The sequence below is a fragment of the Calonectris borealis genome, chromosome 1, assembly GCF_964195595.1.
Source record: "Calonectris borealis chromosome 1, bCalBor7.hap1.2, whole genome shotgun sequence".
NCBI lineage: Eukaryota > Metazoa > Chordata > Aves > Procellariiformes > Procellariidae > Calonectris > Calonectris borealis.
In genome coordinates, this window is record NC_134312.1 from 94,634,446 (window position 1) to 94,651,632 (window position 17,187).

A 17,187-nucleotide genomic window follows, 5' to 3' on the forward strand; every position below is an offset into this window, starting at 1 on the left:
CAATAAATCTAACTGTAACTGAAGTAAGCTTACTCACATACTGCATTGGACATTTAAATATTGTCTAGCAAGCAAAAATAAGAGCTAATTACATTTTTTTTCATTTTTAAAAAGTCATATAAGTGGGAAACTTTGAAAAGCTGACACATGCATATAGCCCTCATGTCTTTACCATGACTAAGACAGACAACAGTCTGATTTAAAAGTACTTCAGGATTTTGTGAAAACAAGATTAACGTGGAAACTGTTCTGCAGCTCTGTTACCCGTTGGAACCAACTCAACACAACTGCTGTGCACATATTCCTTCACAGTAAGCAAGCCTGTAAGCCACCAAAGGGGAAGGAAGAAAAGGCAAAACAACAGGTTTTTTTGCATTTAATAACCAGTAATAGTTAGGACTGCTATTCTCTACCCTGCTCACTGACTTGTAAAAAGCTGTCATTTAAATGTCTAGAATACCTTATTTCTCATGACTACTTGATCCAGTTCTCCAATCCGAAAGTCCTAAAAACTGCTGCTGTTTGAAGCATCCAGAACATTACTTGCACGTACTTTATAAAAATGGCATATGCTAGTAGAAGCAAAGCTTTTCAAGTTTGGGGGAAATAGCCTTGGGGTTTTCCCCTTCTGAGAGCTTAAAGTTTTATGAGTGAACCTAAAGGATTGCCAGACTTCTAAAGTGACAACACATTACGAAAAAATTTCCTATGTGTTTTGCAAATTTGAAGTCAGCCACATTTCACAACTGACATCAGAGTTTTTAATATCAGCTCTAATGAAATATAATTCTCCAATGACATAGCTGTGAAGTACAGCATTTTCATTTCACTAGCTGGCAGAGAGGTTTTGGCCTTATTATTATTATTATTTCTTATGTAGAGCCAAAAGTGTTCTAGGCCCTGCATGGACATGTCTGAAGACAAGGCCTTCTCCTTGTATCTGCTGTAAACAGCGAGACCGCAGGGTATTCAGCGTAACAGACAAGTCAGATGCATTTTCACATGACCGCTACGGTCAGCTTGTATGTTAGGACACAAGAATATGAATACAGTGTAAGGAATAGCTTGCCTTCATCTTCTCTACAGTTTCAATCTCACTAAATCTCTTTGGGTAGGATTGGATAGTTCCTGGTTTGGGAGAGTTTCATTGTTTTTTTAAAAAAACCCTACAGTCAACGAAGAAATTCCAGCCATCATCAAAACCCTGAGGGGAACAGGGGGCAAGCTGAGGATTAAAAATGATAGTGTTGTTTTTAAATCTGGTTCTTCTTGAGGTCACATTTCTTCTGCTGGATGAGACAGCAGGATATTTATTTTGAAAGTACAGGTACACGCACAGCTGACAAGAGTTTAACTGCACATCAGTAAAAGTCAGAAAGCTTCCATTTCCAAATGACTAAGTACGTAACTGAGAAGAGCTCTTCCTTCCCCAAACCACGACAATCCAAGAAGCAGGGATGAGAGAAAAAGCCAGACTTCCTTCCCTGAAGCCTACACCCCCTTCACTGAGATGAAATCAGAGCATGGCAGCAGTCAGAGGGGGAGCCTTGCCTACTCAGAAGCCCCAGAGTAGTTGGCAGGAGTACCTGACACGGGCACTTTTTTCTAGATTTGTTGTGGGGATGAGCAACAACAATAGCAATGTTGTACTCACCCCTTCACCTACGCCCTGCTCAATGCACGTGTTTCTTCAGGATTCCGATGGTGTTACTTTGGGAAAGAAATGTGCCTCAACTTGGCCATTCTCAAGGCTCTTAAAGGCTTTGGAGACTGTACATTGTGCTCTGGGACTGAGCAACAACCCTGGTGTCACCCAGTGCTCAGGGATCCTGACACCCAGGGGACTCCGCACACAGATCCAGTTCCAGTTTAAAAGGGAATATGAAAGGGGTATGTCATGGCACAGCACACAGTGACAAATCTAGGCCTGATCTGACAAAACGTACACACAAAGAAGAAAAGGATAAGAGATCCTGACAAGTACAAAGGGGAAGCCACTGTTGCTAATCTAAATGCAACATGTCCAAGAGGTGATCATGAGTGGAAATCAGCAGGGCGCAGCATCTCCGCCACGGTGCTGATGCATACACTCTCAGCTTCGGTGGGACAAAGAATAAGAACCAGCATTTGGCACATTAAATGGAGAGGTGGAGAGAAAAGCTTCCAAAAAACACAAGGGACAGATGTCTGGTGAGAGTTAACATCGAGGTTCATTTGTGGGGTGTTGGCCTCCTGTATAACTCTTATGGTAACATCTTGTTGGATTCATAAAACCTAAAAGCAGTAGATCAGTAGCAAATTCCCCTTTAGACTGGACTCTGATCAAGGTAACTCAGGACCCATGCCCTCTTTTTGCATCTTTCTGAAATCTTCAAGGATTTTTTTAATGGAGGTCTGCAATACCTGAACTGCAGCCTAAACACAGTTTGAATTCTTAGTGAACGACAGCTGCACATCAGCTCCATTTGAGGCTACAGCAGAAACTGAAAAGAAACCATGTTTATTTTTTCTAGTTTGGGGGGCAGGTGAGGAGGGGAAGAGTCTGTATAATACATTATGGTGCAGCTTGCGGTGGTTGTCTCTTTTGGTGCCACAGTTCATTTCCAAAAAGATAGCTGTGCAGGATGAAGTAAGTGTTATCCTTCAGTTTCTCTAGACTGCTGACAAACATTATACTGGTCTCCAATGCTGATGGAATACAGAAGAGAAAATACAGTGCATGACCTCCCAAAAACGGGCAAAACCTTTGCTTCTCTGTGGAGGATGCTCTGGGAAGAGATGGAGGATAAATGGGGTCTGGCAGTCTTTTCCAGCTCCATGCAACCAAGCCTAAGTTAGCAACAACACAGATCTCCACATCTGAGGGGCTGTTTGAAGCTTGCAGGAGGAGACAGCACAGCAGGGGAAAAACCGCCATGAATGTCTGCTCTCCACAGACCCAAGAGATCACGGTCAGGACTCACTAACACGCTTGCTGGAGGCTTTGCTTCAGAAAGGAGAGGATCAAAACCATGTAAGGGTGGCGAGGTTTGGCCCATCGTAAACGCTGGCGTTTATAATGGACAACAGAGTGTCACTGGATGCCTGTTACAGACACTCACGGTTTGGTTTTCACAATGTCATGTAACAATGCTTTGTACTGAGATTTCATACAATAGTTCCTTAATTTAAGTAACTGTATTTTCTACTAGTGGGAAAGGGTCTGCCTTGACCATACCCTCTAAGCTATTGTCCCACCAATCATATTTCCATAACCGTTTACCAACACTTCTTTTAAGGCACTGCCGATTCTTAAGAGCTCTCTTGCCTCTATTAGAGGAGAGTATAAGCCTGAATCCAACAAAATACTCTTCTCCAAAGACAACATCCCCTTCATCAGGCACTGAAGCAATAAATGGCTTAGGAAGGGGAAAAACTAGTTAACTAGTTGCTAAAACTATCTAGAGCCTCTGCCTGTGAACTCAAAAAATACTGTTTCTCACACGGCTCTAGAGTCTTAATATGCAAAGTTATACTAAAACAGTATTAAAACTTTTACATCTTCCACCCACAGAAATGGAGCAGTCCCCTCCTACCCCTCCACAGCTTCCAGCCTCAAATATCCTGGCATAAAATGATCAGACAAAATAGGTGACTTATGTTTTTATTGGTTCCTCCAGACTATGACGACATTTCCTAAAACACTGAGCCAGGAAACTATTAATGTCTCTGAAAGAGTGGAAAGGGTCAGGCTATTTCAAAGGGCATGTGTTTGCTAAGAAGCCTTTGTTAGAGATGTATAGGCCACTTAAGATTCGATTAATAATAACAAAGCTATTTAGCATTCACGTATTTCTATCTTCAAGGTATATTATGAACATATTTGTAACACCTCTGTGTTAAGAAAATATTACCCCTCTTTACCTTTTTGAGAATTAAAATAAAAGGTTAATCAGCTTGCCTAAGATTTTGTAAAGTAGTACGTCCATTCCAAGATCAGAATTCCCTGCAGATATGTATGTGCTCCCAAACTCAGGCTGATATTGGAGGGAGAAATGGAAATGGTCTCAACTTATCAACATTGAAAAAAGGAAGACCAGGAAGGTTTTCTAGATTTGTCTCAGCTGCATTGGCCTGCATTTGGCAGCACAAGTCAGGTCAGGCACTTGCAGGTGGGGTCAGAGATTCCTTAAAAAAGCTCCATCTGTTTTATATACAAACCAAACCAATTGGTACTCTAACAGGAGCACAGCACACTGCATGCAGGACAGAAAAAGGGATCTGACAGAGGCTCCACAAAACCTTCTAATTTTCTAGCGCGTACTACAAGTATACACCTCTTTGTTTTGCCTCCTTTGTCAGTAGGTCTGGGAATTAAAAAGGGGGACACAAAAGGCTTGCACAAAAGCCTTAGAAGTAAGGGTGCTCCAAAGGCATCACCACTTCATTCATGGCCAGATTAATTGCACCCACAAACCCAGTTCTGATCCTGACTGCACTAGAGTATGCACAAAGTTCAGTTCCCTAACACAGGGGTGCAAAGCAGATTTAGACCCAACCTGCCTACAGCATATACAGCATGATGATGCATTTTACACAGAAGAGAGTGCTGAGGCATCATAAAAGAAGTACAAGTCACTCTGCTCTTACTGACTCAAGAACCTCATATATCTGTCATGTCTCAAACAATCACAATCCGGTCACACCACAAACACTGCAGGTAAAAATCCCACTATTGCACAGTGCCATCTCCTGGGCAAGCAAGACTGGAAAACCCCCCTCACGCCTCCTTTCTCTCTCGCAGCATCCAACGTTTTAGCGTCATCTCCCATGCGCTGGCAGGCCAGGCATTACCTCTGTTCTCAGAAGGCAGGCCATGAATTCACGGAAAGAAGAGCAGATTGTTTACAGCTCCCACCATGAAACGTGAGACTCAACAGCCCGCTCTTGAGAGAGGCTGTATCTGCATAGGCAAGCGCCATGCAAACCCACAGGATTAAGTTCACTCTGGGTTGCTGGCTAATCACAAATAAGCCATCGGGGCTTCCTTTCAACATCCAAACAGGAAATGGGAGTGGAGGAAGTGAAAGCTTAATAATTTCTTGCATGTTAACAAGTTACATGAGCCACTCCAATAAAAAAGTTTTGCTAAGTGAACTTAAACCTAGCATATTTTCTGCCCCAATGGCAGGCATTTACTTTTAGAACCAAGCCGTGAATCTTGGAAAGAAAACACTGATGCAAATATTTTGTTTGGCACAGCTTCATTTCCAGGATTGAGGACATCAGACTACGGAATAAATTTGAGGATCCTACTTTACTGTAATCACAGATCTTGAGATTACAATCCCCAAACCAAACCAGAGGTGGTAAATCTGGCATGTCTCTTGAAACATTCAGAAAAAAAACAGGATTAGAAGTGTAACTTTTTAGTTACCACAAACTGTTAAATCCATAACGGTCCCTGACAAAGGAGCAAGAAAATCAGACATAATGAGTTAGCTGCATTTCTTTCCACTACCTTTTAGGGCTACTGTCTACATTGGCTCTGTATATCCCACAATATCTGCCTGGCCACAGAGTAGAGGGACAGGAAAGCTGGACAAGAAAGTCCCTGTGAGACAATAAGAACCCTAAAAGGCCTGAAGGAACAGAGGACTCACAGGCCTCCATGCCAAACGCAGTGAGGAACATCTCTCTCCATCTTCAGGCCACCACATCACAGCCCCCAGCAAAAGTGAAAAGCCTGGCCCATTACACACTCCTAACTTGGTGCTACTATCTTCACTGCAGGAGGAAATAAAAAAAGCTTCGTGCAACTGTTGAGTAACTCTCAAGAGTTCAAGACAGATGAAAGGCCAGTCTCTTGGTTGCCTGGAGATACTAAGACAGATTAGGGACAAAAGTAAGATTACTTATATGGTTGGATGCAGACTGATGTTTTGAGGGAACAAAACTGCCCAGGGACTACAAGGTAGAACTCCTTGTTTTTTATGGATGTGCCCAGCAAAAAAGAAGAATCTCTTAAAGAAGTTGTAAGACTCAACAGTACAGAAAGAGGTGATTTAAGTGGGCTGCATGGAGAACAGAACAAAGGCAAAGGAATTTGGAAAAAAAACGTGCTGTCAGTATATCCACTGCACAATCTCATTATCTGCCAGGGATGCAAACAAGAACAGATATATAACATAGATAGTTACCATGGCCCACAATAAACTGGCTGGAGTAAATAAGGAGCTAAAACTGTGTGGGTGCATACTCTGCATTATGGAGTGCGAAGGTAGGTTTCTCCCCTAGTTTCAGCAGTAGAGACACAGGCAATCCTAGTTCCAATGCAGCATTTACCATAAGCACCTCAATGTACTTGTTATGCTATGCACATGGCTGGAAATGCGGACCTTATTGTGGACTCTCTTCTTATTGCTCTGAGCAACAATAAAAGGGGAGAAAGTCTGTTTTACATGTGAACTTTCATCCCAGATCCTCTAGGGTCAGATCGTTTTCACAGTAGGCATTCCCTGTTTCCAAGGTGATGGAAGGCAGATCAGATATTTAAATCAGCCTGGGTTTTAGACCACCCATTAGCAAAAGCTCTCCAGAAGAAGAGTTTTGAAAGCTGAAAAACAATGACTGTGTAAGACTGCTGGTTTTGGTGTTGGTGGGTTTTTTTGTTTGTTTGTTTTTTTGTTTGTTGGTTTTTTTGGTTTTTTTTGCAAAGACTTAATCACAGGTAGGTATTACCTCTATCACTGGAAACACTGATACTCTTTCCAAAGGACTTGTATTGCTACCTTGCACTCCAAGACTCACAGTATCAACTGTGTCCAAGCATTTACTTCTGTGGAATCGCTGACTACCTCATGCACTTCTCTCTTAGGATGTTTGTATCCAGGGCAGCAATGCCACTTCCTACTACGTGAGAAAGACCATGACGACTTTGCGGGACTGTCACCTGCTCCGTTCCCAAAATGACGGCATCTGCTAGAACATTCAGGTTTCCAGCCTGGGATGCTCCAGCAGGTTAGTTGATCTCCACTTAACTTCTATAGTACCAAATGCTTTTCCTTAAGCCAAAGATTTCCAATTTTCCTTCCCTCTCCTCCCAATGAGCAAGGTGAGAGTTTCCAGAAAAGGTTACTTTGGTAAGGAGTGCTGAAGAGCTCATACCTGTTTAGCAGCTATGACTGTATCAACAATCCACTGCCAAAAAATGGAGGAGGAATGTGCTTGACAATTCTTAGTGAGAGACAAATTATGATCCCTCCTCCTTGCCCTACATTCACACAACAACATTCAAGCTCACATGTTCCATTCGCTTAAGTCTCTAAAGAAAGATATAGTTGTGACCAGTTTCTCTCGACCAGACACCAGGTAGCTGTTAAAGAATATTAAGAATAATTTCACCATGAGATGCTTGTACTGGATCTCACCCAAAAACTTTTTATATATTGCATATATTACTGTTTTGCTGCAATTGCTGTCTCAAAGCAAGAACTTTGACAAATACATGCATGAGATCATCCAGACGAGGAGACTCTATGTTTGCAGAGGTAATACTTGACAAAATAGATTATCTTTTTCAGTCTGTCTTCCAAAATAAAGATTTTCTTGGATTATGAACTCAGGGGTTCCCAGAGTTTTGTCCATGTAGGGCAACTTAATGGGTGGGACATCAGGCCAGGGGCTGCATAACAAAAATCAATCTGCATGACAGTGCAGAACAGCCACAATTTGAAAATCCCTCTGAGGATCATAAGCAGCTTTCCAGGTCAGCTGCTGGGAACCCCTGACTAAGATGCTGAATTCTTGTGAGGAATATAATTGACCCTTGTGGGTTTTTTTCCTCCTCAAAGACACATTTCTGAAGGTCTTCGTTTCTGTGATGACTGCTGGGCTCTGTGTTACACAAGCAGAAGACTGACAAGGCAAGAGCAGACACATGAACCTTTCAATTTATAATGTACTTGTAAACGCTTGTAAGCTCGAAACAAGTGATAGTCTTTATTGAGAAGACCTCCAGCTCTAGAAGCAGCTCACGTTATATTCAGGTGTTGGTGGAGGGGAAGAGGCTCTTACGGATTAAATAAATCTTCAGTAGACTTTTGAAGTTTATTTTCATAGTCTGAAGGCTTGGGAAGGTAATGATAACTTTTAGTATTCTCTAGAATACCACTCTCATTGTGGTCTTGTTAATTGCATGATGTGGTTTATCTGGGCCACAAACATACACAAAGAGGAAATATTTCTGCTTTGCTTTATATCTGCAAGTAAGAGATATCCTTTAGGGCAGTATATCTCCACAGCTGTTAGCCTACAGAGGAAAGAGTATCAGCCTCCATTCACATTTCTTCAAGTGGAGATGACAACTGTAAACTGCACCTAAATTTGAGCACACAACTGTGCCAGTCAGATGACAATTCCATCACAGAAAAGTAAGATAAAGAAGATCTTAGGCTTACAGGCGCTCTCCTGTGCTTGTATTTTCTGTGCATATTTTCAATGGCTTCTTGTTCCCAGTTGCACACAGATTCACAAAATAAGAGATGTTAGCAGCTACTACTCCAGTTTGCAGGGTTGGCAGGAAGGCTCGCTCAGCTGGTATGCCTGTGTCTGCTATTAACAAGGCTGCAGCTTACTTAACTTCAGGCAAATTAATGGAGAACATCTATCTTAGTCCTTAGGTACAAGTGAGTGTAACCGAGAATTCCCTTCCACCAACAGAAACTACCTGAGAAACAAACTATAAGTCTTTCTTAGCAAACTTTCTGACTTTTAGTTCAGATGTTTTGAGGGGAAAAGCCACCAGTGAAACAAAGAAGCAAGCAGATAAAAACCTCTGGAGCGTCCTCTCTGCTCAGAGCTCAGAAGCTCCTCCTACTCCCCCGAGACACAGGGGACTCCATCAGGGTGCAAGCTCCAATCCTGAGTAAAAAATTTCTTTTCTCTCCGTTAGTCTGGCAGCCCTGACAATGAACATCTCAAGTTCTGGGCAGGAAAGCACGTGTTGGGTCACGCACTCCTGACATGCTGGATCACAGGGTAGTGCCTGTAGTTGGAGGACTGCATGACAACAAGCACAGTGCTCTGCTATGGTTGGAGCACCCTGTTAAAAGGTCTCCTGTCAGTAGCAGGCGTGACTGGCTGGCAGAGATCTGGCTTAAATGGAGCAACCTCCTTTTTGCTCTCCATCCCACATGACAGGTGTGGCTGGTTGAGAAATCAAGGCTCACGCTGCCCCAAGTACCTGCCCTGCCTCCTTACTGAAGAGAAGAAAAGCAGCTGCCTCTGTTGCAAAATGGGTGCGACCCAGGTTAAGCTGTGGGGGAAAGCGAGGCCAAAGCCTCACGTGATGGTCTCATGTTCACTGCACGCACTCTGCCAGGTCTGGTCACCAAGTCAGATAACTCTCAGAAAGGTTCTCAGTCCATGTGAAATAGAAAGGCCCAAGAAATACCACTTGCTTTTAGCTGAAGATCAGACAGTGAGGACATACAGCAAAGTCACACAGCTGCAACAAAGGGTATGCCATGCAGCAGGTTTTCTACACTGTAACCAGCCAAGGAGGCTGCGTCTTTCATGTGGTCTGTTTAAGAAATACAGCCTCACTGTTTTCCGTGTTCTATCTCATTCTGATCACGAGTTAAACAAGCCAGTCAGCCTATTGTTCTTACCACATGGTAAGTAACTAGCTACATGTAAACAAAACAATTAAGTTCCATAAGGAACTGCTTGCCATTCTAAGCTGAATTAAACATTGCATTTTGTTTCGGGAATCCAAATATGGTAAATTACTGACAGTTAACTATGACTATGGGATTATTCACTGCACAGAAAGGGTAAGTGGAACAGGCAGCACAAACTGGAAAATCACCTTTCTTTCTCTTTACCTCATCATTAACCATCTCCAGACCCTTCTGGTCTCACTGCTAGCTGCCTCTTGCGGAGTATCAGCTTAGCATAAGTAATTCATGATAATGGGCACAATAGAGAGATAAACTTCATATGCTGGCACAGCTGTCTCTAAACTCCTCGGTCTTCAGTTGCAAAACCACCAGGCTCTGTCAGTATACCTCTAGGAGAATACCTCTGAGTTGTTAACCTCTTAACATATTTGGCAGTCAGACAATTCATTAGGGGATAGCACTGCACACAAGTACACACCAACTCATTATTTTCTTATTAGCTGTATTCCTGTTGCATCTAAAAGCCCTAACCAAAATCAGACTGTCAACTTGCTGGACAGAATACGCATGGAGGAAGAAAGAATCCCCTCCCAAACGTCTACAAGACCAGAAGCCTGGATACTGTAAACCCAACACACATATCCAACTCAAAAAACCCAACTCTCCCACTGCTAATCTGTGTACGTGTTCATCTTTGCAGGCAGAATATTCCTACTTTAAATATTCATAGAATGTAGGAGTCTTGAATAGACAGGATAGAAAAAAACCCCACCAAAACAAAGAAAACATTATTAAATCCACTGGGAGCGCAAAAGTAAAAATGCATTCTGTTATAGCACCCACTGGAACATCCACTTTTATATTTTAAATGTGCATGCTTTGCTCCTTTGCAAAGATTTAGCAGCTATCCCCAGTTAGAGACCTGCACCGCAGCTCTCTGCTGTGTCTGTCACTGTGGAGCAGAAGCAACTGAGCTGAAGCAGGCACAAGGCTGAGGGAGGAAAACCAGGAGTAGAGCTGGAACAGGACATAGCGGGGTGGGTGCTGAGCCCTAAGACAGAGAGGTCCCAGCACACCAAGGGGAAGGACAGAGCCTGGAAGGTGACGGCAGCTTCCAGGATAAGTTCACAAGTTTCACAGTGGAGATCTGGGAGCTAAAACCACAGTCATGGAGGATCTTCCCATTCCCACTAGTCACGCTCTCCCGACCAACTCTGCTATGTGGCATCTATGCTTGTGCTGCCTAGAAACATCCCAGCCTCCTGATGAAGTTACTAAATAAATTGTAAGTTTTGAAATACAGCTAGACAAAGGTTAAGAAAACAAACTATGGTCTATTTACTGTAGTACTGCAGCACACATCTCCATCTCCGATGAACGGTGAAAGACACTATTTTGTGCAACAGACTGGCAAGGACAGTCGTTGGGAGGCTGAAAGGGCCTGTTATGGTGGTATTATCCAAATGACATATAGCTATGGGAGAGTGGGACATAGGCTGTGCAGACGCTCTCTCCAGTATATTAACAGAAGAGGCACAACTTGCATACAAAGCAGAAGCCAAAACACTCTAATTTGGCTCATTTTCTAAATCCTTGGTGCCAAAACAGGAGAGGAGGGGGGACAGGTACAAAAAGGATAGAAATATCCTTAAATTTCTCCCTGAGCTTCACCTGCCATCATAAATATTGCTGGCCATCAGATTATTACCACTTACCTTGTATATTCCTTGCAAATATTTATGGGCACACCTTCAAAGCTGTCCATGCACAATGGAGGATCACTGCGCATCCTACATAGGAGGCAACAGAGCAGGGAACATGCAGAAAAACAGTCAACTGGTTTTGAAATAGGAGAAATCCACATCAAGTGCTGCTTTCAGGTTTTCACTCTTTGCCCACTGAAGTGACAAAAGTGCCCACCAGCAGAGACAAAAAGGTCTAGAGTCCCTTCTCAGGACATATCTCAGGGTGGAATATGGTGGGAAGGGATGCAGGCCTGGACTAGGGCTTGTTTGGAGGCACCTAGGGACCTGGAGAGTTTGGGACTCATCCTATGGGAAGGTCAAGTTAACCCAAAGAGTCAGACAGCTGTGAAGGGCTGCACTCCAAAGCCAGGGGTGAGGGGGGTAGACCTGGGACAGACTGTAAGACAGTAGCTGGCTCCTCGCCTCAGTGAGACTGGTGTCTACAGAAAGGTCCCATCCCTCTTGCAGCCAACACAGGAACAACAGGTGTGGTCTACAGCTTTCTTATAACGGTGTGATTGCAATATTAGGAATTCTGATCGCAAAGCATTTGAGATTAAGAAGGAAAAGGAAAGCTGCTTCCAGACCCATGTAGAGACTAGAGAGATGCCAAAGCTCAAGTTTTCATCAAATGGGCACAACTACTTTCAGCAGGTTCTGCTTATCCTTCGGACAGTTTAGCATCCCTCCTTCCCAATATGACATTTCAGAGAAAGCTATTGCAGGAGTGCAGCTGTATGGCATTCAGGACGCACTCTCCAAAATGTGCAAATGTAGTACAAGCACTGGGTTTACCTTTATTCCTTACTTAAACACTGTATTTCTCTGCCTCCTCTAACCTCTGCACCCTCTTTCAGTATCCTAATCTTAGCTCCATTAACCATATGCTCTGCCCTTTTCTGCTTTGCCTTCGCTCTCTCTAGTTTTCCTCCTCTTCACTAAAACAACCCTTCCTTCTTGCATGTTGTTTCCCCACTAACACAACAAAAATCATAACACTAATCTGATTTCACAGGTGTATTTTTGCATTCCCCATACTTTCCCTGCATTGACACTGCCCACAAGCCCTCTAGGACAAGGCCTGTTCAAATTTGAACTGTGCTTAGTGAAACAGCACCCAGAAGATCTCATCTGGCCCCTCAGCATGCCCCAGACAAAGGCACTTAGCAACACTAGTTGGTTAACTTGCTTCTTATACAGCCACCACCCTATTCCACCTCAGGATTTGAAGTTTTAGGTCAACACATTAATACTGCATCATCCCCCTGTACAATACCTGATGCAATTTTCAAGGTCACTTTGCCAGCAACTTCAAAGGCAGTTGAGGAATTCCACCTCAGACCCCAGGCAAGAGGCAAAATTGCTGTATCAGGGAAAATTCTTCCGAGGTACAGAGCAAAAGGCCTCTAAATTCCATCCTTAAAAAAATAAGGCTGAGTGCCTACCCAGCCCTTGCCTCTGCAGCTCAGAGGGGTCGGTAAGCACTTGCATACCATGGTGTTGAGCATGGCAGTAAAACCTAGACAGATTGTTTAAACAAGCTAGGACTTGGGCATCCTGTTTCTCACGGCACCATCCTCATAACATAAGACTCCTGCCAAACATTACAGTATAAATTTCCCACTGAACCTAAGATGCGGTTGACAAATATCCAAAAAAAGAATAAAAATATTTATATCTTAAAACATGTTGACTAGGTAAACAAGATTGTAGCTGCGTCTCTGTTATGTCCTGCTTACCAATGCGCAGGCTGAAGCAGACATAAATGTTTACAGCAGTCACAGTTGTGCATGCATACATGCCACCACTTTGCCTGGCAGGAGCAGAGCCAAGTCCTGGACAGGATGATGGGTGCCCGCTTATGCTTAGAAGAAGGTGATGACCCAAGCGCACCCAGCAGATACCGAGCTTCTCAGCCAGCGAAAGCAAGTAGTTCCCACACTGTATGCAAATACCATGCAGAGCTACAGGTACAACTTAACTTTTCTTCACATCCTGAATGCCAGATGGACCCTGATTGTGGCTACGGTATAATGCCTTTCACCATCCTTCATAACTGATTTTATGGAGCCAATTTACTCTCTAATTACCTAAAACTTAAATGAAACAATCATGACCAAAAATGGTCAGTTAGTGGTCAGACTTGTTGCTTTTAAGCAATCAGCCTCAATTCTACTCTTCTCCAGCCCTCACTGCAAGCATTTAAAAGTCCATCTCTTCATTCCACAGTCACCAGTCATTTTCCTCTTTACGATGCCCGTGTGCTAGAATTCACTATGCCGTTAATGTGAAAAACTAATCATCCATTACCTTAGTACTGTGTCACATTTGGCCAAAACTGGCATTCATATTTCAACGCATGTGCCTTTAATAACTCAATACCTTAGGAATATATTAGGTTTTTTTAATGTACTTTTTAAACTGAAGATTCATGACTAACGGTTTCTCAGCCTACGTATATCCCACCTACCTATATCTGGAACGATATTCTTCAAAACTACAAGTGAAAATCTGTAACCTGTAGAAAGCTTGCAATATTTCAATCCCACACAGAAAGTAACTTCTATGCTTTAATTTTGGTAAGCAAACACAGGAACGAACCATCCAAATAAAGATACCAGGTACCTGCTGAGGGACATTTTTTTCAGTTAGCACCTTGAAGAATACAATATTGTAACTTTAGGGGAATTGAAATATTTAAGAATAATTTTATGACAGAAGTTAAGCACAAGAGCCCTGTTTCAGGTAAGCACCTGAGTCCACAACTTGTCCTAGACTGAAGGTCTGATACATCATGGCAGAAGGTCTGATTTCCAATGCCGTCTTTGCACTTACAGCCCAACTATATACTGATATATCACTCTACAGTAAGGGAGAAGACCTGTTTCAAAGCTCCTAACATCTGCAGTCTTTCCGAAATAAGCATTTGCCATCCTAGTGAAAGCACCTCAGATACATTTATTCTGCAAACTCCTTACAAAACAGAACCATTAGTAGGAGACAACTTGCGATCTATTGAATTGTTATAAAGAGACCCAACAACAAAAATCAATTAAGTGCTACTGTCTACCCAGCTGTTCTAGTTAATTCTTGTGGTTTTATCAGTACCGTGTTTTCCTTTTAATTTGTTTTCTCCCCTTTCCTTACTGCCTGAGAGACATAAACACACACAGGATTTGCCTATCTAGCCGTGCGAACACAGCAATGGCAGAGGATATGCTTGAAGATTGCCTGAACTACCATTTAAAGAGTCAAAAAATGGATTCTTTTTCCCTTGAGTAGTCACAGCCATTACTTGTAACAGGGATATGCAAAAAACATTAAGGCAGATGTATGAACTTTAAGTTGATGATATGCCGTAGTCCATTACATCTGAGGAAGTGTTGTTACAGGGAATGCTAGCAAGAGCATTTTGATATGGGCCACAGGACTGGCTAACACCAGTTTCACTGCTCAGTGTGGCATATTTTTCCTATTATGTAATGCTTATTGTAGGTATTATAATGATATATAGCTGAAAGCCATCAGTAAAGGCTTTCACAAGGGACTGTGCAAAGAAAGCTGATACAATGATAAAGAGACAGCACTTGATTATTTTTCCTTATACTCTTTCAGTACCTTTTGGTGGCTGTTAAATCAGCCTGTTCTGATCAGATCTCCTAACCTCACCTGCCACCTTTACGATACCATTTGTCAGACCAAATTTAGAAACCAGCTGCTGGGAGCAGGGCTGTAGTCTCATCACTGGTGGAAGGTCACTAAATAAGGAGGCAGGGGGGGAGGTCTCTGCCAGGTCACTTCACCTCATTAGGTGCTGTGTACAAGCACCATCTTTCGCAGGACAATTTCCTTCAGCACAAGCAGATTCTAAAATGGTTAGAAAACAGACTAACTAGCTGGGTTAATTATAGGAAAACCTCTCCAAATACGAAACCATATTAGGTGACCTTTTATTGACTACGTCCAATTTAAAGTTTATATATCATCAGGGCAGACCTGCAGAAATCCTCACGAATGCAGTGTAATCAAGCTTTTATTAAAACTAGTCAGACGTTTTCATCACCAAAGCCAAGATTTCATTAGGAACCTTTCTCTGGTTACTCTGTTTAACTTTCTACATTTACAGAACACTGTCGAAATTACCTCTTAAAGATTTGAGACTGAATTAGCTGATACCTTCCAGAGGGCTATTTGTCACCAAGAAAAAGTGCACTAATTTGGATAATTTTGGTTATTCAGATCTTATTTCTTTTCTTTTGAGAAACTTCAACTGTGCTGTCGATGAGAAACAGATGAAAAAGAACTGCTTCCAATCCCAACCTCAGATATTATAATTGTATTAAATGATCGTTTAATTATTAAAAGGTGTAGAGTGCAATGCAAATGAAAGTTCAGAAAGTAAACAGTTTAATGCCTCAAAATCCCTTCTGTCACCAAAAGACCGCAGAGGTCTAAGAATCCACACCAAGTGGAATTTTAATACACTAAACAGGTTTCATTTATTATTAAAAATTAATGTGAAATTAAATGACTGAGCACTACTTCAAAGCAGCTGGCTATACAGTTACTCCACCACAGTTTATTCATAAACCTATTTCCTGGCCAAATACTCTAAATTCAATACAATATCATTACGAACTGCTGAATTGCATATAGAAGTCTGCCTATCACTTCTTTAAAATACCACAATGAAGAGATGCTTATTCTAACCTCACTGTGCAAAATATAATTTTGGAACCCCTATAATTCCACGATGAAATCACCACAATTGGTCTAAAAATGTAGTATTTTAAAATTTAATACCTCATATTTTGGGGAATAAAATATTTGCATCTTGCAAAGGGAGAGAAAGGCAGCTCAAGTCTGTTTGTCCTTAAAAACAAGTTTGTCACATAAAAGAAAAAAAAAAAAAAAATCCATCAGCTGCTTATACCAAAGGAAACATTCAACTACAAGCCCCAGTCCATTTTGGTACGTCGTCACTTTTGACAGTGCAGAAGCATACACAGTGTGCAAGGTATAGGCTGAAGACATAAGAAGTTGGACGTTGTCCCATGCAGTGGAAAAGGGATAAGAAGAAAAACTATTTGATCATAGCAAGTCCATATACTCATTGGTTCCAGATGATGCCTCTCCTTGGGTTGCCTCTTCAGGGCCTTCTGGGCCACTAGAAAGGCAAGTTCCTTCAAGTAGAGATCTCGGTAAGGTCATGCCAAACATCAAAGGCAGCAACAAAGATGACACACAAACAAGTATGAGAGAAGGACATAAAAGAAAATGAGTCTGGAGCAGCTGTCAGAATAAAGGAAGCAAGACTGAGGCTAGGCAGACAATAAGAGATCAGAGGAAGAAATGCTGGCAGATTAGCATCAAGCTGAGAGCAGTGAAAGCAAAAAAGGAAAATTCGCTATTGCTCTCCCCTGGAACAGAAAAGCAGTCAAACTAAGAGGAAGAACTTGGTGAAAGAACATAACTGTCATTATAATATTAGCCTTGCCAAACTTTGAAGTCCCTTAAAACAGACAAAATCAGTGTCTAAGACAAGAAATGAACAGGAAACATACGCTATTTATCTGGCAGCCAATATTGAGAGAGTATGCAGGATAAAATGACAGAATTCTGTCCTCGTATGAATGTAATCAGAGAAGTTGGAAATGAGGAAAAAGCGGAAGATGTTGCAAGCACAAAGGAGGAGAATGCAGAGCTCCCATTGCATGTAGGCAACTAACACAGGTCCAAAGACATGTCTAAACTAGAGACGCTGCAATAGCTCTGTGAAG

The 17,187-nt window shown here is 42.2% G+C and overlaps 2 protein-coding genes across 7 annotated transcripts in view; one reads left to right on the top strand and one right to left on the bottom strand.

The window, feature by feature from the left end:
- The window catches only part of CMSS1 (cms1 ribosomal small subunit homolog), a 247,938-nt gene that overhangs the window by 75,378 nt on the left and 155,373 nt on the right, over positions 1–17,187 (bottom strand). The gene's annotated exons all lie outside the window — the stretch shown is intronic.
- The window catches only part of FILIP1L (filamin A interacting protein 1 like), a 214,444-nt gene that overhangs the window by 43,922 nt on the left and 153,335 nt on the right, over positions 1–17,187 (top strand). For both annotated transcript variants that reach the window (XM_075167835.1, XM_075167843.1), the window contains exon 2: positions 6,857–6,999. In XM_075167835.1, coding sequence (XP_075023936.1) covers positions 6,988–6,999 — 12 coding nt within the window. In that variant the 5' untranslated portion in view covers positions 6,857–6,987. The remainder of the gene's footprint in view (positions 1–6,856; positions 7,000–17,187) is intronic.